This window comes from Scyliorhinus canicula, chromosome 6, assembly GCF_902713615.1.
Source record: "Scyliorhinus canicula chromosome 6, sScyCan1.1, whole genome shotgun sequence".
In the NCBI taxonomy this organism is placed as follows: Eukaryota; Metazoa; Chordata; class Chondrichthyes; order Carcharhiniformes; family Scyliorhinidae; genus Scyliorhinus; species Scyliorhinus canicula.
The window spans coordinates 40,403,070-40,426,452 of record NC_052151.1 but is presented as its reverse complement, the minus strand read 5'-3'; the positions used below and the strand labels follow the sequence as shown (position 1 = coordinate 40,426,452).

The 23,383-nt window shown below is 46.9% G+C and overlaps 1 protein-coding gene across 3 annotated transcripts in view; it reads left to right on the top strand.

Moving 5' to 3' along the window:
* Positions 1 to 23,383, top strand: part of afg1lb (AFG1 like ATPase b) — a 223,421-nt gene that overhangs the window by 92,715 nt on the left and 107,323 nt on the right. For all 3 annotated transcript variants that reach the window (XM_038799216.1, XM_038799213.1, XM_038799214.1), the window contains one exon: positions 3,933 to 4,063. In XM_038799216.1, coding sequence (XP_038655144.1) covers positions 3,933 to 4,063 — 131 coding nt within the window. The remainder of the gene's footprint in view (positions 1 to 3,932; positions 4,064 to 23,383) is intronic.

Genomic DNA, 23,383 nt, shown 5'->3' with positions numbered 1-23,383 from the left:
ATCGTGATCGAAGAGATAGCGGAGGGGCTGAAGGCCATGCAGTCGGGTAAAGCCCCGGGACTGGATGGGTACCCAGTGGAGTTCTATAAAAAGTTCTCTGGGATATTGGGGCCGCTGTTGATGAGGACATTCAGTGAGGCAAGGGAAAGGGGGGTGCTTCCCCCGATGATGTCACAGACCATGATCTTCGCTGATCCTGAAGCGGGACAAGGACCCAGAGCTGTGTGGGTCCTACAGGCCGATATCCCCATTGAATGTGGACGCCAAACTGCTGGCCAAAATTTTGTCCTCTAGGATTGATGACTGTGTTCCGGTCGTGATTGGGGAGGACCAGACGGGGTTTGTTAAGGCAGTTGGTGGCCTGTTGTTAAATGTGATCATGACGCCCCCAGAAGGTAGGGAGGTGGCGGTAGTGGTTGCAATGGACGCAGAGAAGGCTTTTGATGAGTAGAATGGGAATATCTGTGGGAGGTACTGGGACGGTTTGGATTTTGGCGGGGCTTTATTGACTGGGTCGGGTTGCTGTATCAGGCTCCTGTGGCGAGCGTACGGACGAATAAGACAACATCAGACTATTTTAGGTTGCATCGGAGGACGAGAGGGATGCCCCCTCTCCCCACTGTTGTTCGCGTTAGCTATAGAGCCGTTGACAATTGCACTGAGAGCTTCAAGGGGATGGAAGGGGCTGGTCCTGGGGGGGAATGGAACACAGTCTCGCTTTACGCAGAAGACCTGCTCCTGTATGTATCGGACCCATTAGAGGGGATGGAAGAAATCATGAGGATTCTGGGGGAATTTGGCCAATTTTCGGGGTACAAGCTAAATATGGGGAAAAGTGAGATGTTTGTGATCCAAGCAAGGGGACAGGAGAGGCGACTGGGGGAACTGTTGTTTAGAGTGGTAGGGTGAAGCTTTAGGTATCTAGGCATCCAAGTGGCAGTGGGAATGGGAACAGTTGCACAAACTTAATCTGGCCCGATTAATAGACCAAATGAAGGCCAATTTCCGAAGGTAGGATGCGCTCCCGGTGTCACTAGCTGGGAGGGTGCAGACGGTGAAAATGACGGTCCTTCCGAGATTACTGTTTGTGTTCCAGTGTCTCCCAATCTTTATTCCGCGGTCCTTTTTTAAACGGGTTAACAAACTGATCTCTTGCTTTGTATGGGCGGGCATGACCCCGCAGTTAAAAGGGCATGCTGGAGCAGAGCCGGGGAGGGGGCGGGCTGGCGCTGCCAAACTTCAGTAGCTATTCTTGGGCGGCGAATATGGCCATGATTGGGAAGTGGGTGGTGGGGGGAGGGTCGGCATGGAATCGCAGGGAGGGGCTTCATATAATGCCACCAGCTTGGGGGCGTTGATAATGGCGCCTCTGCCGTTCCCGCTGGCCCGGTACTCCACCAGCCCCTTCCATCCCCTTGAAGCTCTCAGTGCAATTGACAACTGCTCTATAGCTAACGTGAACAACAGTGGGGAGAGGGGGCATCCCTCTTGTCCTCCGATGCAATCTAAAATAGTCTGATGTTGTCTTATTTGTCCGTACGCTCGCCACAGGAGCCTGATAGAGCAACCTGACCCAGTCAATAAAGCCCTGCCAAAATCCGAACTGCCCCAGGACCTCCCACAGATATTCCCATTCTACTCATCAAAAGCCTGTGAGTCTGTGGGCAATGGAGGAAGCATGTGGGAGCGGAGGGAGCATCTGATTAGTTTGCAATTTGTAATAATCACCAGTTTGCCTCTGGAAGGATTGACGGGGGGTTTCGGAGATGGCAGAAGGCAGAGATTGAGAGGATGGGGAATGTGTTTATAGAGGGGAACTTTCCTTGCTTGAGGGAGCTGGAGGGGAAATTTGGCGAGGGGAAATTAATTTAGGTACCTGCTCTTCCTACGTCTCAACCTTCCTGCTCCTACCACCAAGGGGGATACAGGATAGGGTAGTTTCCAGAGTGTGGGTGGGAGAAGGGAATGTCTCTGACATCTATAAGGAACTCTTGGGGTCAGAGGATACGCAGACTGAGGAGCTGAAGCGCAAGTGGGTAGAGGAGTAAGAGATAGAGGATGGTCTCTGGGCGGATGCATTGAGTGGAGTCGACGCGTCCACAACATACGCCAGGCTCGGCCTGATACAGTTTAAAGTCGTTCACCGGGTTCACATGACAGTGGCCCGGATGAGCAGGTTCTTTGGGGTTGAAGATAGGTGTGCAAGGTGTGCGGGAAGGCCAGCGAACCATGTCCACAAATTTTGGACATGCCCAAAGCTCAGGGGATTCTGGCAGGGGTTTGCCGATGTCATGTCCACGGTGTTAAAAACAAGAGTGGCGCTGAGTCCAGAGGTGGCAATTTTCGGGGTGTCGGAAGACCCGGGAATCCAGGAGGAGAAAGAGGCAGACGTTCTGGCCTTTGCTTCCCTGGTAGCCCGGAGATGGATACTATTAGCTTGGAGGGACTCAAAGCACCCGAAGTCGGAGACCTGGCTATCGGACATGGCTAGCTTTCTCTGTTTGGAGAAAATCAAGTTTGCCTTGAGAGGGTCAATGTTAGGGTTCGCAACCGTTTGTCGACTTCTTTGTGGGAAATTAATCGTCAGCAGATGGGGTGTGGGTTAGTTTAGCTTAGAGTAGGGGGTTAATAAATGTGGGACCTGTAAGGGAGGAAGCAGGCATTTGCACTATGTTTATAGACTCATGTACATTGTTTTATTTTGTTGTTGTTGTAAAACCAAAAATACCTCAATAAAATGTTTATTTAAAGAAAAAAGTCTTTTAGGTGGAACTTTTATCAAATACTTTCTGAAAGTTCATAACCACAACATCATCTGTGCTATCCTCACCGTCCTGCTCTGTTGTTTCATTGAAGAATTCGGTGAGATTTGCCTTGAACAAAGTAATTTATTAACCCACGTCCTTCCAAGTTCAGATTTACACCCACAATTCATTTGGCCTGGTTTATTGCAATTGCTTATTGTCTCCACCACTGTCTTCACTATCCAAGTCCTACCATGCCACGTCAACAACCTTTTTCTCCAAAATCCATTTCTCTCCCAGATAATTACCAGTCTCTCCTGCAGATCTCCCCTCTTCCTGTTCTGCAAAGTATGCAATTTTATGATTCTGGAGCAGCGGAACGTCCTGGAGCAGCGGAACGTCCTGGAGCAGCGGAACGTCCTGGAGCAGCGGAACGTCCTGGAGCAGCGGAACGTCCTGGAGCAGCGGAACGTCCTGGAGCAGCGGAACGTCCTGGAGCAGCGGAACGTCCTGGAGCAGCAGAACAATGTTTTACACCATGTAATTTACAGCACGAATCAGGCATTGAATCGCCAGTTTAAGCTCCTTCTATTCCTTTCTCCCTCGTGCACTTGTATAGCTTTCCCGTAAATGCATCTGTGCTGTTTCTCCTGAATTAGTTATTTGACAAAGTAAAGTACAATCTCAACCATCCAGCAAACTAGGAGTCAACATGTGGAGCATACATGGACCGGTTGGTTGAATAGCCATGTTCATGTTCTGCATTCTATGTAATTCAGTCAAAACCAGAAGATTTAAGGCTGTATGAGAGAAACATTGTTTTCTTGTCAATTATGTGTATGCAGTAAAGTGGTGTGAGAGACAACAACAAAGTGTGAACAGTAAACTGAAGAACGGTAATCTAAATCCACCAATTTCTGTTATCTTCAATTTTATTTTGTTGAGAATCAAGTTTACCCAGTCTTGTTTTGACACCTCACTTTAAGGGTGCAGGAGTGGGACATCCATGAGCATGCACTCAATCCTTTAATTGTCTTCATTGTAAAATTGATTAAATACTTAAAAATGAAATGCCCCACCAACATACCATAACCATTGTTTTGTCTGGTTCTAGATATGTTTTTAAAGTTGTTAAAACAGGTTCCCTAAATATCAGTAATAACCAGTTTTTCAACTTTGTTACAACAGGAATTCACCGGTTAAAGCAGACTCTACCAAAGAGGAAACCTGGCTTAATGGCCAAGTCATATGACCCAATAGCACCCATAGCAGCAGAAATCAGCGATGAGAGTTGGCTATTGTGTTTCGATGAGTTTCAGGTAATTGGAACATTTTTGCAGGACATATTGAGTTAATGTACTCAAGAGTTTAGAACTTGTATGTGTGTTTGGGCGAATGCAGATAGTAACTTTGATAGTATTAACTAAGCCCTCCGAAAATTCCACTTGAGACTAAATAGTTTTAGTGAACAAACTTGACTTTATAGATTTATAACCTTGTTTGTTATAAGTACTTGTTAAAAGCAAATGTGCACACCTTCTCATGCTTATCTTCCAACCGCCCCCCTCCGCTGCATTCACACCATATTTTATTAAAAGTGCAACAAGGTGGTCAAGAGAGCTAGCAGAGGAGTAGAGCACAAGCTGTACTGAGATGCATGTCAGCTGTTTCAGTACACATAAATATAAGGGCTTGTCTCATAGAATTTGCAGTGAAGAAGGATGCCATTCAGCCCATCGGGTCTGCACCGGCCCTTGGAAAGAACACCACATCTCCACCCTATCCCAGTAACCCAACCTAACCTTTTGGATCCAAAGGGGCAATTTAGCATGGCCAATCCACCTAACTGGCGGAATTCTCCCAAAGGGAGACCAACAGCTGACGCCGGAGTGAAACCCAGAGTGTTTCACTCCGGCGTCGGAGGCCGCTCCTCGCCCCCTATCCCCCCCCCCCCCCCCCCCCCCCCCCCCCCCGGGTGGCTAGGAGCGGCGGCGCGTGAATCTCAGGCGCCGGGCCTTGACGCTTGCGTCAAAGCGGCGCGCCGGGAATGCCGCGGCCGGCGGTGCCTAAGTGACGTCAGCCGCGCATGCGCAGGTTGGCCGGCGCCAACCCGCGCATGTGCGGTTGCCGTCTTCCCCTCCGCTGCCCCGCAAGACATGGCGGCTTGATCTTGCGGGGCGGCGGAGGGAAAAGAGTGCGTCTTTTAGAGATGCCGGCCCGGCGATCGGTGGGCACCGATCGCGGGCCAGACATCTCCTGAGCACGCCCGTGGTGCTCGATCCTCCCTCTGCCACCCACAGGCCCCAAACACAAGAGGTCGCGCGCTGTTCACGCCGGCAGCGACCAGGTGTGGTTGGCGCCGGCGTGAACTGGTCGGGTTCGGCAGGCCGCTCGGCCCATCTGGGCCGGAGAATCGCCAGTCGCTGTGAGAAGCGGCGATTCTGCGAGCGGCCTGTCGAAAAACGCGACACGCCATTTTTTTTGGGGGGGGGGGGGGGGGAGAATCGCAGGGGGTTCCAGGGCGGCGTGTCGTGATTCGCCCGGCCCTCCCGGGATACCCCCCCCCCCCCCCCGGCCCGGCGTGGGGTGCGGAGAATCGCGCCCAACATCTTTGGACTGTGGGAGAAACCGGAGCACCTGGAGGAAACCCACGCAAACACTGGGAGAAAGTGCAAACTACACACAGACAGTCACCCGAGGCTGGAATTGAACCCAGGACCCTGGAGCTGTGAGGCAGCAGTGCTAATCTGTGCCACCACGCCGCCCATTATGACACCAAGAATGGGAAAGAGCAGCATCAGGAGCGGATGGGAAGGTTCAGCACCATTGAAATCACCAGTAGCAAAGTCAGCAAAGCTATCAGGGAACCCTTTGAGAAGCAATGAGTGAGGCGTTTATATCTCACTAAGGATTTGCCTCACCTGGAATCAGATCTGCAACAAGGATAATATCAGCCTCATGCTATCACTATGGTTCTTCCATTTAAAAAAAATTAAATCTTCTCCTCTCCAGCCTTCAGTCTCAGCAGGTGAAATGAATCATGCAATGAATCGTGTTTACTTTAAAAAAAAAATTTAGAGTACCCAATTCATTTTTTTCTAGTTAAGGGGCAATCGCTGGCTTTGAAAGCAGATCAAGGCAGGCCAGCAGCACGGTTCAATTCCCGTAACAGCCTCCCCGAACAGGCGGCGGAATGTAGCGACTAGGGGCTTTTCACAGCAACTTCATTTGAAGCCTACTTGTGACAATAAGCGATTTTCATTTAATTTCATCTTCGCAGCAGCTCAAATTTTCTCTTTTTTTTAATAAATTCGTTGTTTAATGCATTTTATTTATAAAGTCTGCAGGCTTCTTTTTGTTCCAACTCCACAGGTTCCTGTACTTAACTCTGCCAGCTCTTAACTCTGCACACCTTTGCACACCTTTGGGTTGTTGTGGGCGAAACCCACGCAAACAGGGAGAATATACAAACTCCACACCGACAGTGGCCCAGAGCCGGGATCGAACCTGGGACCTCGGCGTGAGGCAGCAGTGCTATCCACTGCACCACGGAGTGTTGCCCGAATAGTGTTTATGATAAGTATTATTTCACCCCATTGAGTTCTGAGAGAGAAGCATTCCATCGTCTGACTCGGCTAGTGTTCCTGATGCATTGTCGAAAGTTGCATACTGGGCATGTTGAGAGCTAAGTCTCCTCTTGGTACACCAAGTGCAATCCTAAACTGAGACCTTCAAATAAAATCTGTCGGAAGGAATTAAAATGCAATTTTATTACCATGAGATTTTAGTTTTTGCTATGTATTGTATGTCTTGCCTGGCTTGCTGTACTTTGGAAGCCAGTGCATTATGGTATCGCACGATCCATGTTTTTTGTCAGTTCAATTGCTGAAACAATGAAGTACAGATGCAGAGTTAATCACCTCTTGTGGCTACATGTACACTCACTCACTGATATTGAAAGGTACCAGGACCAAAACATAACAAACTGGTGACGTAGTCGGAGGATTTTTGTTGTCAGGCAATTTGAAAGGCGAATAAGGCAATTTTACTTTTCAACTGCGAACCGCGCGTTTGTTTTGAACTGCACGACAGAAAAAGGGCTGGCAGAGTTAAGTACAGGAACCTGTGGAGTTGGAACAAAAAGAAGTCTGCAGACTTTATAAGTAAAATGCATTAGACAACGGATTTATTAAAAAAAAAGAGAAAATTTCAGCTGCTGCGAAGATTAAATGAAATGAAAATGAAAATCGCTTATTGTCACGAGTAGGCTTCAATGAAGTTACTGTGAAAAGCCCCTAGTTGCCACATTCTGGCGTCTGTCAGGGGAGGCTGGTACGGGAATTGAACCGTGCTGCTGGCCTGCTTGGTCTGCTTTAAAAGCCAGCGATTTAGCCCAGTGTGCTATCCAGCCCTGTGCTAAACAGGATATTGTATCTGGAAAAAAAGGCGGCAATCAGAAACCTGTGGCTTTAAAAATTTTTTTTAAAAAGGGACATTTAAATAAAAAGAAAGAACTGGAAAATCTATATTTTTTTTATTTGTTCATGAGCCAGCATTTATTGCCCATCCTTAATTGCCCTTGGGGGGGCAATGAAGAGTCAATTACATTGTTATGGATCTGGAGTCATATGTAGGCCAGACCAGGTAAGGATGGCAGATTTCTTTCCCTAAAGTACATTAGTGAACCAGATGGGTTTTTACGACAATCTTTTGGTCATTATTTCCAGATTTTAAAAACAATTCAAATTTCAAAGAACATTACTCTGGGTCTCTGGTTTACTAGCCCAGTGACAATGCCATTATGCAACCGCCTCCTCTGATAACCCTGCAGAGCTAACGGGAAGAATTGCTGCAGTTATAAAAATGCTTCAAAAGCTTAAAGAAAAATGTCTGGCATTAGAAAGCAGTGCTGCAGCTTATGTTAACAAAAAGAAATGGCCTGACGTGAACAGCAGTGAAATCTCCCAAAATACTCCCAAAGTTTCATGGCAAACCGAGCCAAATGTGGAAATCTTAGTTTTAAAATCACTCTAAACTGAAAGAAAATGTTTTTAAATCCCCTAATTTTAAATAAGGAGATCAGATTTAAGACTGAAGGCCAGTGCGGTACGGTACAAAAGCTAGAAATTCTGTACTTTCATTGATACATTTCTTTCAAAATACACCACAAAGTTTATTTGTCAAAGGTCTGTCCAGCAACAAGACCTAATAAAAAGAGGGAAGCCAACTGTATCCTAGCAACTACAGCCTCTGTGGAGAAAAATAGATTACTACACTTGATCTTGAGAGGTGAAAAAAAAATTACAGTGGCAACCACAAAAAGAAGCAAACGGCTGTGGGCAGGAAAATTAGAAGAGGCCCAAGGTAGAGAGTACCTCTCAGAAAAGATCCAGAGGCATCAATGACTACAAAGGCCTAAAAAGAGGAGGGCAGCGCCAGACCCCGGCAGGCAGGAGGGCAGCGCCAGACCCCGGCAGGCAGGAGGGCAGCGCCAGACCCCGGCAGGCAGGAGGGCAGCACCAGACCCCGGTGGGCGGGAGGGCGGCGCCAGACCCCAGCAGGAGGGCAGCGGCAGTCCCTGGCGGGAGGGCAGCGCATGAAGGGCAAGGAGGAAATTGCAGAATGGAAGCAAGTGAACACTTTGCTCGAGACAGACATGGCCAATAGGAAGCAGGTAGAAAAAAGAGTGTCAGAAGTGAGATTGGAGAATGTAAATCTGACACTGAAGTGCAAAGCACTGGAAGACAGAAAAGCACAGCTTTCTAGTTTGACTGCTGAATCAATAAGTACGGATGCAATGTTCATCACTTCCTGTGGCCACATTTGCACTGGTTGATCTTGAAAGGTACCAGGACCAAAAAATTTTAAATAAAAAAAATTTAGCTTAAAATGTTTTAAACTTCTCTGGCGCACAAGATATTTTAGCAACTTTGGCACTGAATGAATATTTCTTTTAAAATTAATTTTTAGTGATTGGTACATTTATAAACAGTGATCGCAAAATTGTACATGCTCAAATATTGATTTGCCGCTATAAATATTTACAAATATTTTTTCTGTTGTGTTGACAAAAAACATTCTTCAAAATTGTGACAGAAATTTAGGGTCGTTAATGAATGCTCTTTGTACCATTTTAAGTATCTAGTATCAATTTTTAAGCTCTTTCAAAACTTCAATTCTGAGCATTTTTATCTGGAACATTGATTTCCACATCTCCAATAAAACCGATCTTTCACTTTCAAGCTAGTGCTAATTAATGAAAACACATGTTCATGTTTAGCATGTATTACAAAGAGCTCCACCAATCAAGGATGACTGAGTGTAAAGCACTTACTTATGTAAATGCTGTATTGGTTTTTTTCTCCTCTTTTGCGTAAGTGAGTCATAATGGAAAGCAACTGTAGGTCATAAAAATCTTTTCTCTTAAATGTTAATGAAATTTCTCTCTTCCTATTAGCTGACTTTCATTAACAGTAATTTGTATCCTTCCTTTTCTGCTTGCTTGTAATGAATACCGTGTTGCAGTTGAGAAAATGCTTCTGCTACTGTCTTCTGCTTGCTTAGACTGTACAATTACTTCTCTCTTCTCAAGCTGTAGAAGTAATATTATAAGATCAAAGGACCCACGCACTGGCACCCATGTACATTCTGGCTCCTGGTCTATCTATTACGTGTATTCTAAAACTGTTCAGTTGATGATAAACTATCAGAACCCACAAACTCAAATGCTGCCAAAATAGATCAATTATGTTTAACATTTAAAATGTAACCTTTGTTGCAGTAAAAGCATGAATCATCAATGAACCATCCTGTATACAGTATTGATAATATTCTGTCACAAGATGACAAGATAATTATAGATGTGGAAGGCCATTCACTCCATTTTAACACACCCATCTGGAAAAGCATGACTGTTTCAACCCCAAACTCTCATTGCTGCATCAAATCATTCTAGGGTTTCCCACAGCTCTATCTGGCGGTTCATTCCAAGTGTTCATCACTCCGGGTGAAGAATTCCCTGATATCAATCCTTAGTTTATTATTTATTATTTTCAACCTATAATCTCCTTTACACTTGCGATTTAATCTATCGTAGTTTCTAGATTTACCCTTTTAACTACTTTGTACAGATCATAATGTCGGTTCTCAGATTTCCCTTTTCCAGACTGAAATATCCAGGTTTGTCCAGTCCTTAAAACTTGAGACTCCTGACTATAGGGATCAGTCCTCTAGCTCCTCTGCATTGCCTCCAATGGTTGAATGTTGTCCTCATTTCTCAGCGACTAGATTGAGACATAGTACTCGAGATGTGTCTGATCAGAGCACTGTGCAGTTTGGTCACAACTTCTTCTGACTTAAATTCTGTTGTTCTGGTCATGGCATTGAACTTTCTAATGGTTTTTCTGATTGCTGCTCTGTATTTGGCTAGACGTTTTTAGCATCAAGTCTGCTAAGACTCCGGAGTTTCTTTCAGAACAGAAGTTGGGAGAGCGGGAATTGGTTTTTTGGCCCTTTGAGTCTGCTGCGCTATTCAGTGAGATTACACCCGATCTTCTACTTGGAATCCATTTCATTGCCATCCTTACTATTTTCGCACCATTTGTAGAGTATCTTTTCCGTCCTAACTGCAGTAATTCTGTATGCATTTTGTAATTTCTGAACTTGGTCCTTTGATTCCACTCACATGCCTAGTTTGACATGATGTGTAAAAGTGACCCCTTTTTGCATTGACTTTCTGAATTCAAGGCATTGATGTAGACTTGCTTACTTGCACCAAACATTAGCTTTATTCTCTCCTCTGCTATCGCTTCAAGTTTATCCAGTGAGTGTTGTTCAGCATAACAAATGGACAGTTGTACAAATTTTAAGCCGCATCCAACCGAGCGACATATGTGTGGCACTCAGAAATCCAGGTGAAAATGCAGAGGCAGTGTGAAGCATATTTGGTGTTAATCCTGCCCACATGCATGATGCTGTACTTGGGCAGGTTAAATATTATTTTCCAGAGTTTGGCCCATTCTCCTAGTGCACTTAAATTTGTTTTCAGAAATTTTATCTTGCACAAATCTTTATCCCAGCTGCAAATTTACCCCAACACTTTTTATATTTGGATCATTTATGAAAATAGTAATCAAAGAAAACACCGATCTCTTAAAAGGATTACAAGTAACCAGCCTTCTGGCAATCCATATCCATAAACTTTCTGCTAATTTCAGAAGATTCTGTCCTGTAACATAGGATATTTTCAGTTACCATACCAAAGCTTTTGTCAAAGTAACAATCTCTATTAAGATACTTCATTCACTATTAAGTTATATCAGAATAAATTCGAGCAAATTTCAAAGTTGAAACTTTCTTTTCCAGAAAGATGCTTTGAATGACTCCTTTAGCCAGATGCTCATAAAATGAAACTTTGGGATCCCTTCCAGAAGCTTGCTGATAACAGATGTCAGCTAAATGGATAATGGGCCTATAACTGCAGGGGTCTGACTTGTCTTATGTTTTGGAAATTACATCAGCATCTTTTCAATCTAAGAGAACAAACCCAGACTCTAACAAGCTGTTAAAGATATTGGCAAGGGGCATTGCAAAACACACATCTCATCTCTTTTCTTCAGTTACTTACAAATGAATGTAATCTAGACCAGAAGCCTAATTTATTTTAAGGTTCTTTATTTCCTATGAACATACATACGAACATACAAATTAAGAGTAGGAATAGACCACTCAGCCTCTCGAGCCTGCCTTGCCATTCAATATCATGGCTGATCTGATTGTAACTTCAACCCCACATTCCTGCCTACCCTTATAACCTTTCACCTTTTTGTTTAGCAGCAATCTGTCTAGCTCTGCCTTAAATATATTCAAAGATTCTGCTTCCACTGCCTTTTGAGGAAGAGAGTTCCAGAGACACCTGACCTTTTGAAAGAAAAGATTTCTCCTCATCTCACTCACCGATGAGTGACGCCTTATTTGTAAACAGTGACCACTGATTCTAGATTCTCTGGCAAGAGGAAATATCCACTCTACATCCACCTTGTCAGTGCTCCCCCAGGATCTTGAATGGTTTTGATCAAGCCGTCTCTTACTCTTCTAAACTCTAGTGGTTATAATCCTAACCTGTCCAACTTTTCAAAGTACAAAGAATATTACAGCACAGGAACAGGCCCTTCAAGCCTGCACCGACCATGCTGCCCGTCTGAACTAAAACTCCCTACCCTTTCGTGGTCCATATCCCTCGATTCCCATCCTATTCATGTATTTGTCAAGACACCCCTCAAAATTCACTATCGTATCTGCTTCCACTTCCTCCCCCGGCAGCGAGTTCCAGGCTCCCATCACCCTTTGTGTAAAAAAAACACTTGCCTCGTACATCTCCTTTAAACCTTGCTCCTCACACCATAAACCTATGCCCCCTAGTATTTGACTCTTCCACCCTGGGAAAAAGCTTCTGAATATCCACTCTGTCTATGCCCCTCATAATCATGTAGACTTCTATCAGGTCACCCTCAACCTCCGCCGTTCAAGTTTCTCCAACCTCTCCTCATAGCTAATGCCCTCCACAGCAGGCAACATCCTGGTAAATCTTTTCTGTACCCTCTCCAAAGCCTCCGTAGGACAACCTCCTAAAACAACTCGCGCAACAACCCTGCAGCACTGATTAGCACTGCAGCCTCATAGGGACAGTGGTTCAATTCTGGCTTTGGGTGACTGTGTGGAGTCTGCATCTTCTCGTGTCTGTGTGGGTTTTGTCCGGGTGCTCTGGTTTCCACACACAATTCAAAGATCTGCAGGTTAGGTGGATTTGCCACGATCAGTGCGCGGGGATTATGGGGATGGCGTAGGTGGAGTGCTCTTTCAGAAGGTCAGTGTAGACTAACTGGGCCAAATTTCCTCGTTCTGGGATTTTATTCCTGGTAATAGCCTAGTAAACCTTCTCTGAACTGTTTCTAATTTACGTCTTTCCTTAAATAAGGAGACCAGTTCTGTTCACACTGCTCCACATGTGGTTTCACCAGTATCCTGCAAAATTGAAGCACAACCATCCTAATTTTCTAATCAGTGCTCATCAGAATAAATGATAGCATTCTATTAGCTTTCCAAATTACTTACTGTACCTGTATATCAGCCTTTTCTGCCTCATGCACTCAGACCCCCAGATCCCTCTGCACCTCAGAGTTCTGCAATCTCTCACCATTTGGATACTAAGCTTTTCGATTCTTCCTGCCAAAATGGACAATTTCATATTTTCCCACATTATGCTATATTGGTCAGATTTTTGCTCACTCACTTAATTCATCCAAGTCCCCTTGTAGGCTCCTTGCATCCTCATCACAATTTACTTTCCTACCTATCTTTGTGCTGTCATGAAATTTAGCAACCATACCTTCAGTCCCTCCATCAAGTCATATTTATGTAGATCGCTCTGGCACACCACTTCTCACATCGTGCCAAACAGAAAAAGACCCATTTTATGTCAACTCCTGTTAACTAGCCAATCCTCAATCCATGTTACTCTCCACATCATGAGCTTTTATTTTGACCTTTGATGTGACACCTTTATCAAATGCCTTCTGAAAAATACAGGTCATCCACCGGTTCTCCTTTATCCACAGCACATGTGACTCCTTCAAAAAACTCATGTTCACCTTGCCTGATTGCCTTAACTTTTTCCAGATACCCTGCTATAACATCTTTAATACTGGCTTCTAACATTTTTCCTGTGGCAGATGTTTGGCTAACTGGCCTGTAGTTTCCTGCTTTCTATCTCTCTTCCTTTTGGAATAAACAAATAGCATTTTCCAACTTCTAATCTAATGGAACCGTCCCGAATCTAGGAAGTTTTGGAAAATTAAAACCAATGCATCTGCAATCTCATTCACCTTTTCTTTCAAGACCTGAGGGTAAAGTCCATCCGGACCCGGGGTATTTTAGCCCGCAGACCCAACAATTTGCTCAACACACTTACTTCACTGGTGATGATAATTTTTCTGAGTTCCTCCCTCCCTGATTTACAGTTATTATTTGGAAGTTACTTGTTTCCTCTACAGTGAAGACTGCTGCAAAACACCGATTTAATTTATCTGCCATAGCCCTTTTTTCCATGATCAATTCCCCATGTGCACTTTCTGTAGGTCCAATGCTCACTTTGCTAACTCTTTTCTCTTGAAAATATCTATAGAACATTTTAAATTCATTTTCACGGGATTTGGGCTTCGCTGGCATTTGTTACCCCTCCCTAATTGCCCTCAGGAAGGTGGTGGTGAGTTGCCTTCTTGAACTGTTGCCGTCCATGTGGTGTAGGTGCACCCATTGTTCTAATAAGGAGGGAGTTTCAGGATTTTGACCCAGTGACGGTGAAGGAACGGCGATATATTTCCAAGTCAGGATGGTGAGTGACTTGGAGGAGAACTTGCAAGTGGTGGTGTTCCGATGTATCTGCTGCTTTTGTACTTCTAGATGGGAGTGATCATAGGTTTGGAAGGTGCTGCCTAAGGAGCCTTTGTGAGTTCTTGCAGTGTATCTTATAGATGGTAAACACTGCTGTCACTGTGCATCGCTGGTGGAGGGTTTGAATGTTTATGGAAGGGGTACCAATCAGGTGGGCCGAGGAACGTTTGAGAACTCTGGGTTTAGAAGGATGAGATAGGATCTTATTGAAACTTAAAAGATACTGCGAGGCTTGGATAGAGTGGACGTGGAGAGGATGTTTCCACTTGTAGGAAAAACTAACCAGAGGACACCATCTCAGACTAAAGGGACGATCCTTTAAAACTGAGTAGAGGAGGAACTTCTTCAGCCTGAGGGTGGTGAATCTGTGGAACTGTTTACCGCAGAAGGCTGTGGAGGCCAATTCACTGAGTGTCTTTAAGACAGAGATAGATAGGTACTTGATTAATAAGGGGATCAGGGGTTATGGGGAGAAGACAGGAGAATGGGGATGAGACATGATTGAATGGCAGAGCAGACCCGATGGGCGAAGTGACCTAATTCTGCTCCTATGTTTTATGGTCTTATGGGCTGCTTTCTCCTGGATGGTGTTGACATTCTTGAGTATATTGGAGCTGCACCCATTCGGACATGTGCCTTGTAGGTGGTGGACAGGCTTTGGGGAGTCGGGATGTGAGTTACTCGCCGGAGTATTGTCACCTCTGACCTCTTGTAGCCACAGTGTTTATATGACCAGTCCAATTTAGTTTCTGGTCAATGGTAACCCCAGGACATTGATTGTGGGGGATTCAGTGATGGTAATGCCATTGAATGTTGAGGGGCAATGGTTAGATTCTCTCTTGCTGGAGATGGTCATTGCCTGGCACCTGTGTGGCGCAAATGTTCCTTGACACTTGTCAGCCCAAGCCTGGATAATGTCCATGTCTTGCTGCATTTGCATATAGAATCTCTACAGTGCAGAAGGAAGCCATTCGGTCCATTAAATCTGCACCGACTCTCTGAAAGAGCTCCCTACCTAGGCCCTAGGCCCACTCCCCTGCCCTATCCCTGTGACCCCATCTAACCTTTAGACACTAAGGGCAATTTAGCATGGCCAATCCACCTATCCTGCACATCTTTGGACTATAGGAGGAAACCGGAGGAAACACACAAAGACACTGGGAGAATGTTCAAACTCCACACAAGCAGTCCCCCAAGGGGACCAAATTTGGGTCCCTGGCACTGTTAGGCAGCAGTGCTAACCACTGTGCTGCTCTGGACTGCTTCAGTGTCTGAGGAGTCATGAATGGTGCTGAACGTTGTGCAACCATCAGCGAATATCCCCACATCTGACGTTATGTTGAAAGGAAGGTCATTGATGAAGCAGCTGAAGATGGGCCTAGACAATACTCTGATGAACTCTTGCTTTGATGTCCCGGGACTGAGATGACTGACCTCAACAAACACAACCATCCTCCCATGTGCCAGGTATGACTCCAACCAGCGGAGAGTTTCCCCCCGATTCCCATTGACTCCAGTTTTGCTAGGGCTCCTTGATGCCGTACTCAGTCAGATGTTGCCTTGATGCCAAGGGCAGTCACTCTCACCTCACCTCTGGAGTTCAGCTCCTTTGTCCATGTTTGAACCAAGGCTGTATTGAGGTCAGGAACAGAGTGACCCTGGTGGATCCCAAACTGAGTAATCTTTATAATTATCACAAGTAGGCTGACATTAGCACTGCAATGAAGTTACTGTGAAAAGCCTCTAGTCGCCACACTCCGGCGCCTGGTCGGGTACACTGAGGGAGAATTCAGAGTGTCCAATTCACCTAATAAGCACATCTATCGGGATTGTGGGAGGAAACCGGAGCACCCGGAGGAAACCCACGTAGACACGAGGAGAACGTGCAGACTCCGCACAGACGGTGACCCAAGCCTGGAATCGACTCGAGCAGTGAAGTAACTGTGCTAACCACTGTGCTACCATGCCACCTGAATGTCAGTGAACAGGTTATTGCTAAGTAAGTGCTGCTTGGTAGCACTGTTGATGACCCCTTCTATCACGTTACAAATGATTGAGAATAGACTGATAGGGCAGTTATTTGCTGGTTGTATTTGTCCTGCGTTTTGAGTACAGACATTTCCACATTGGCGGGTAGATGCCAGTGTTATAGCTGTACTGTACCAGCTTGGCTAAGAGCATGACAGGTTCTGGGGCACAAGTCTTCAGTACTGTTGTACTCTTACTATCCATCTTTATCTTACCAGCTAGCTTTATCTCATACTCTAGTTGTTCCCTTATCAATCGTTTTGTCATTCTTTGATCTTTATATTCTTTCCAATCTTCTGACCTGCCACTCATCTTTGAGCAGATATACTTTTTCTTTAAGTTTAATATTGACTTAACGGGTCCTCCCCTTGGAATCTTCCTTTCTCGTCGGAATGTGTCTCTTCTGTGTTTTCTGTAATGATCCTTTAAATGTCTACCACTGCACCTCTGTTGATCTATCCCTTAAGCCCATTTGCTTTAACTAGCTCCATTTTCGTTCCCTCCTAATGGCCCTTATAGATGGTTAAATATTAGTCTTGGGTGCACACTTCTCTTACTGAAACTGAATGTGAAATTCAATCCTATTATGATCACTGCTACATAGGGATGTGTTCACTGTGAGGTGATCAATTAACCCTATCTCATTGCTCAATACTAAGTCTAGAATAGCCTGCTCTCTTGTTGGCTCCAGACTCTGCTGTTTTTAGAAATGATTCCAAAAACATTCTATGAACTCCTCATGTAAATTACCGTTGCCCATCTGGTTTTCCCAATCTATATGAAGATTAAAATCCCCCATGATTATCGTAACACCTTTCTAACAAGCTCCCGTTATCGGTCCATGACATCTTTGTCAATCTCCACCTATCGCTGTTCCTCTCTGCAGCCCCACCTTTCTTATCTACAAGCACCCTATTACTTGTACTTGAATATTATTTACAGATGTGATGCAAAATAAACATCTAACTCTGCTGCCATACTTTTGGAATCCTTATGAATCTGTCAGAAGGAATCCTTCAATGGCCCGATACATTCTTTTGTGGATGCCTAACTCCTCAAATAACTTAATAACATCTTCTTCAGTAATTTTTGACTATTCTGATCGCAATTTTTACTTCCCTTAATTGTGCAAGGTGTAGCCTGTCTCATTATGAATTATATTCCTTTAAATTGTAAATGTATTTTTGCTTATGCCTATTTGTCCTTGCACACGATTGGTTAGCCACTTTGCTTTCATTTTGCCGTGCTTTTTTAATCCTTGGGAAAATACAGAATCATTGAACGGTCTCCTTCTGTGCAGTGTTATTCTGTCAGTCCTGCCCCCCTGCTCTTTCCTCATAGACCTGCAAATGATTTTGTCTTGTAAGAAAGCATCCACCTCCCCTTTGAACATTGCTATTGAATTAGCTTCCACCACTCTGTCAGACAGATCATCATAATGTGCTGAGTAAAAATAATTCTCATCTGTCCCTGGCTTTTTTCAGTTTGCTATCTTAAACCTCTGTCCTCTGGTTACTGACCCTCTTGGATGTGGAAACAGTGGCTTCATGCTTTTCTTTGCTTAAGAGTGGTTAAAGACTATCCATTTCTTCATTTCTTCTCGGCTTTGATTTCCTAATAGGATATCCATTCAACTTTTCCCCCAAGTCTTCAGCCATCTTTGTAAAAGTAGCCCTCTTGGAATCAGAAATGAGCATTGGATTAACAGTTGCTTTAGCTTGGCTAATAAGATTAAATCTAATTATATTGTGCACTGTTGCCCAGATGTTCCCCCACATGGAAGTCTAATATAGCACTTAGGTGACTCCGAAAAACTAGATCAAGATTTGATTACCCCAAGTCTCATGCTGTGTTGTAGCATACTGTGTGGGGAAATACCTCTCAATGTTAGTTATTATGAGATAACTGCACTGACAGGTTTATAACAAATTCCTTTGTCAGCTATTTTAAATCGGGCATCAACCTATTTGTTTTAATGCACTAATGCACTGATATTGCACAATGCATTCATTCCATTGAAGATGTTAAAATTATTTCAGCAATCGATGGATATTGACCTATACTGTGCCATGGAAAGATTGCGCCAGAAGCTTTTGCTACCCCTCTGCGCCACTCTGTGAGATCTTTATAATTGCCACCGAGGAAGATTTTGTAATATAAAGAAAAACAGTATGTGGGAATTGGCAGTAAAAGTGACATCTAGCAAAATTTCCTTGGTGTATTATTTTGCTGTGATTTTAACACAATCTTCTCTTTCCTCCTCCACCCATCATAAGTAAGTAAAGCTACAAAAGCTACAATGTTGTGCCGCGTTTGATTACAAAGTCCACTCCAAGGGAGCTGCAATCACTTATCTCTGACTGGGCTGGCACGATAATTATTATAAAGAGCAAATATGCACAAGTAGTCAGCATTTGAAAAAAAAATCCTAACTCATAAACTGAAAAGGAATATTGAGAAGAAACTTTTTAAAAATGAAAATGTGGAATCCGGCAAAGCTATCAGATATAGTTTCTGCATGGAATAGCTAAACCAAATGAACTAGCATGGTCCCAGTTTGGTTCTTGGTATAAACGGAGTTATCTGGCCTCAGGTTGATGGGGAAGCGGTGGAGTAGTGGACGAGTAAACCAGAGACCCAGAGTAATGCTCTGGGGACACAAGTTAAAATCCCGCTACTGCAGACGGTGAAACTTGAACTCAATAAAAATCTAGAATTTAAAAAGTCTAATGGTGACCATGAAACCATTTTCGATTGTCATAAAAAAACATCTGGTTCACTAATGTCCTTTAGGGAAGAAAATCTGGAGACTTCTGGTTGCGGCTATGCGGAGCTAAGTCGCACGTTCGGCAGCTCCTGCCAGAAACGGACCTTTTGGCTCTTTTTCAGGCCCCCAACGGCATTTGTTTGACGATTCCCAGAGTGGGAAGGTGACAGCAATATTTCCCCGGCACTGTATGGATTCGACCAGGAGTGGAGCGGTGAAGAAAGTAGATTTGGAGCGGCGAAAAGTACGAGGGAGGAGAACCAAGATGGCGGCGGGTGGAGACCAGGCAGCGTGGGTGCAGTGGTCGCAGGAGCAGCAGGAGTTTCTCCAGCGCTGCTTCACTGAGCTGAAGGCAGAGCTGTTGGAGCCGATGAAGGCTTCGATTGACAAGCTGCTCGAGACCCAGAAGGCCCAAGGGGCGGCGATCCGGGAGGTGCGGCAAAAGGCCTCGGAGAACAAGGATGAGATCTTGGGCCTGGCGGTGAAGTTAGAGGCGCACAAGGCGCTGCATAAGAAATGGCAGGCGAAGTTCGACGACATGGAGTATCGGTCGAGGAGGAAGAACTTGCGGATCCTGGGTCTCCCGGAGGGGGGGGAGGGGTCGGATGTTGGAGCATACGTGGTCACGATGCTGAACACGCTGATGGGCGCGGGGGTCTTCCCGGGGCCCCTGGAGCTGGAGGGGGCCCATCGAGTCCTGGCGAGGAGGCCCAAGCCCAACGAGCCGCCACGGGCGGTGCTGGTGCGGTTCCACCGCTTCGTGGACAGGGAATGTGTCCTAAGGTGGGCAAAAAAAGAGCGGAGCAGCAGATGGGAGAATGCAGAGGTCCAGATATACCAGGACTGGAGCGCAGAGGTGGCCAGGAAGAGGGCCAGGTACAATCGGGCTTAGGCGGCGCTGCATCGGAGGGGGTGAAATTTGGATTGTTACAGCCGGCATGACTGTGGGTCACCTTCCAGGACCGCCACCACTACTTCGAGACGCCGGAGGAGGCGTGGACCTTTTATCCAGGCCGAAAAGTTGGACTCGAATTGAGGGTCGGTGGCGAGGGGATGTCGAGAGGGGATTGATGTGATTGTTGTGTTTTGGTGGGAATGTTCTGTTCTGGTTGGTACTGCTTTTTCTTTTTTTTTTGGTTTGTAGTGGGGGTTTGGTGAGAGTGTGGGCGTCGGTTGTTGGAAGCGGGGGCCCTGTTTGGGGGGGGGGGGGGGAAGGGAGAGGGGAGGCCCGAGGTGGTGGAGCTGGGATTAGGTCGTGAAAGGGAGCTGCGCCAGAGGGGCCGGGGCCGGCTTGGTGGAAATGTGGGCTTTTTCCCGCGCAGGGGGCGGGGTCGGGGGGAAGGGGGCGGGATCTGATAACTTGGAATGTGAGAGGCCTGAACGGGCCAGTCAAGAGGGCCCGTGTGTTCGCGCACCTGAAGGGACTGACGGCAGATGTGGTCATGCTCCAGGAGACACACCTGAGGGTGGCAGACCAGGTTAGGCTGAGAAAGGGGTGGGTAGGGCAGGTCTTCCATTCGGGGTTCGACGCAAAGAATCGATAGGTGGCGATTTTGCTGGGGAAGCGGGTGCCGTTTGAGGCGCTGAGCATTGTGGCAGACAATGGAGGTAGGTACGTGATGGTGAGTGGTAAGCTGCAGGGGGTGCGGGTGGTCTTGGTGAATGTATATGCCCCGAACTGGGACGATGCCGGATTTATGAGGCGCATGTTGGGCTGGATCCGGGACCTGGAGGCAGGGAACTTGATAATGGGGGGGGACTTCAATGCGGTATTGGATCCAGCATTGGACCGCTCTAGGTCCAGGACGGGTAGGAGGCTGGTGGCGGCCAAGGTGCTGAGGGGGTTTATGGGACAGATGGGAGGAGTGGACCCATGGAGGTTTGTTAGGCCGGGGGCCAGTTAATTCTCATTCTTTTCCCACGTCCATAGAGCCTACTCCCGGATTGACTTTTTTGAAGGGTGCAGGACACGGAGTATTTGGCCACAGCCATCTCTGACCATGCCCCGCACTGGGTGGACCTCAAGCTTGGGGAGGAGAGGGACCAGCGCCCGCTGTGGGGCCTGGAGGTGGGGTTGTTGGCGGATGAAGAGGCGAGCGGGCTGATCCGGGGGTGCACAGATGGGTTCCCGGTGGAATTTTACAGGAGGTAAATGGACCTGCTGGGCCCACTACTAGTGAGAACTTTCAATGAGGCGAGGGAGGGGGAGGTCCTACCCCTGACGATGTCTAGGGCACTGATCTCGCTGATCTTGAAGCGGGACAAGGACCCCTTACAGTGTGGGTTGTATAGGCCAATCGCGCTCCTCAATGTGGATGCGAAACTGTTAGCGAAGGTGTTGGCTGCTAGAATTGAGGACCGTGTCCCGGGGGTCCTCCATGAGGACCAGACGGGTTTCGTGAAAGGAAGGCAGCTAAACACAACGTGTGGAGGCTCCTAAATGTAATCATGATGCCGGCAGTGGAGGGGGAGGCGGAGATAGGGGCGGCTATGGATACGGAGAAGGCCTTTGATAGGGTGGAGTGGGGGTACCTCTGGGAGGTATTGAGGAGGTTCGGGTTTGGGGAGGGGTTCGTCAGTTGGGTTAGGTTACTATTCGAAGCCCCGGTGGCGAGTGTGGCCACGAATCGGAGGAGGTCGGAACACTTTCAGCTGTACCGGGGGACGAGGCAGGGGTGCCCCCTATCTCCCCTGCTATTTGCGTTGGCAATTGAGCCTTTGGCGATGGCTATGAGGGAGTCCAAGAACTGGAGGGGGATGGTGTGGGGGGAGGGGTGGTGGTGGTGCGGGGTGGGGGGAGGAACACCGGGTATCGCTGTATGCCGACGATCTGTTATTGTATGTGGCAGACCCGGTGGGGGGGATGCCGGAGGTGATGCGGATCCTCAGGGAGTTTGGGGACTTCTCCGGGTATAAGCTCAACATGGGGAAGAGAGCGCTGTTCGTGGTACACCCAGGGAAGGGGAATAGATGAGCTTCCACTGAAAAGGGAGGAAAGGAGTTTTAGGAGATCCAGGTGGCCAGGAGCTGGGGGGCCCTACACTAGCTCAACTTGATGAGGCTGGTGGAGCAAATGGAGGAGGAGTTTAAAAGGTGGCATATGCTGTCGCTCTCACTGGCGGAGAGGGTGCAGTCGGTGAAGATGACGGTGCTCCCGAGGTTCCTTTTTATATTCCAGTGCCTCCCCATCCTGATCCCTAAGGCCTTTTTTAAGCGGGTCAGCAGGAGCATTATGGGGTTTGTATGGGCGAAGAAGTCCCTGTGGGTGAGAAGGGTGTTTCTGGAGCAGAGCAGGGACAGAGGAGGGCTAGCGTTGCCTAATCTATGCGGATACTACTTGGCTGCCAACGTGGCGATGATACGCAAGTGGGTAATGGAGGGGGAGGGGGCGGCGTGGAAGAGGCTAGAGATGGCGTCCTGTGTGGGCACGTGCCTGAGAGCGCTGGTGACGGCACCGCTGCCGCTCCTGCCAACAAGGTATACCACGAGTCCAGTGGTGGCGGCATCCCTCAAAATTTGGGGGCAATGGAGACGCCACAGTGGGGAGGTAGAGGCTTCGGTGTGGTCCCCGATCTGAGAGAAGCATCGGTTTGTCCCAGGGAGAATGGATGGGGGGTTCCTGAGCTGGCACAGTGCAGGTATTAAAAGGATGGGGTCCTGTTTATAGACGGGACGTTCGCGAGCCTTGGGGCATTGGAGGAAAAATTTGGGCTCCACCTGGAAATGCCTTCAGGTACATGCAGGTAAGGGCATTCCCGCTGTTGCCAGCACGCAGGATCCAGGATAGGGTGCTCTCAAGGGCGTGGGTTGGAGAGGGCAAGGTCTCAGCAATCTACCAGGAGATGCAGAAGGAGGAGGAGGCCTCGGTGGTGGAACTAAAAGGTAAATGTGAGGAGGAGCTTGGGGAGGAGATAGACGAGGGTACCTGGGCGGATGCCCTGGGTAGGGTAAATTCTTCCTCCTCTTGCGCCAGGCTTAGCCTGATACAGTTTAAGGTTCTGCACAAGGCGCACATGACTGGGGCAAGGCTGAGTTGGTTTTGTGGGGTAGAGGACAGGTGTGTGAGGTGTTCGGGGAGCCTGGCAAACCACGCCCACATGTTCTGGGCAATCCCAGCGCTGGATGAGTTCTGGAGGGGCAATGCGAGGATGGTGTCGAAGGTGGTGAACACCGGGTTAAGCCGAGCTGGGGGCTGGCAATATTTGGGGTATCGGACGAGCCGGGAGTGCAGGATGCGAAAGAGGTCGGTATTCTGGCCTTTGCGTCCCTGGTAGCGTGGCGGAGGATTCTGTTGCAGTGGAGAAATGCGAGGCCCCCAAGTGTGGCAGCCTGGATCAGCGACATGGCAGGGCTTATTAAATTAGAGAAGGTAAAATTTGCCTTAAGAGGATCC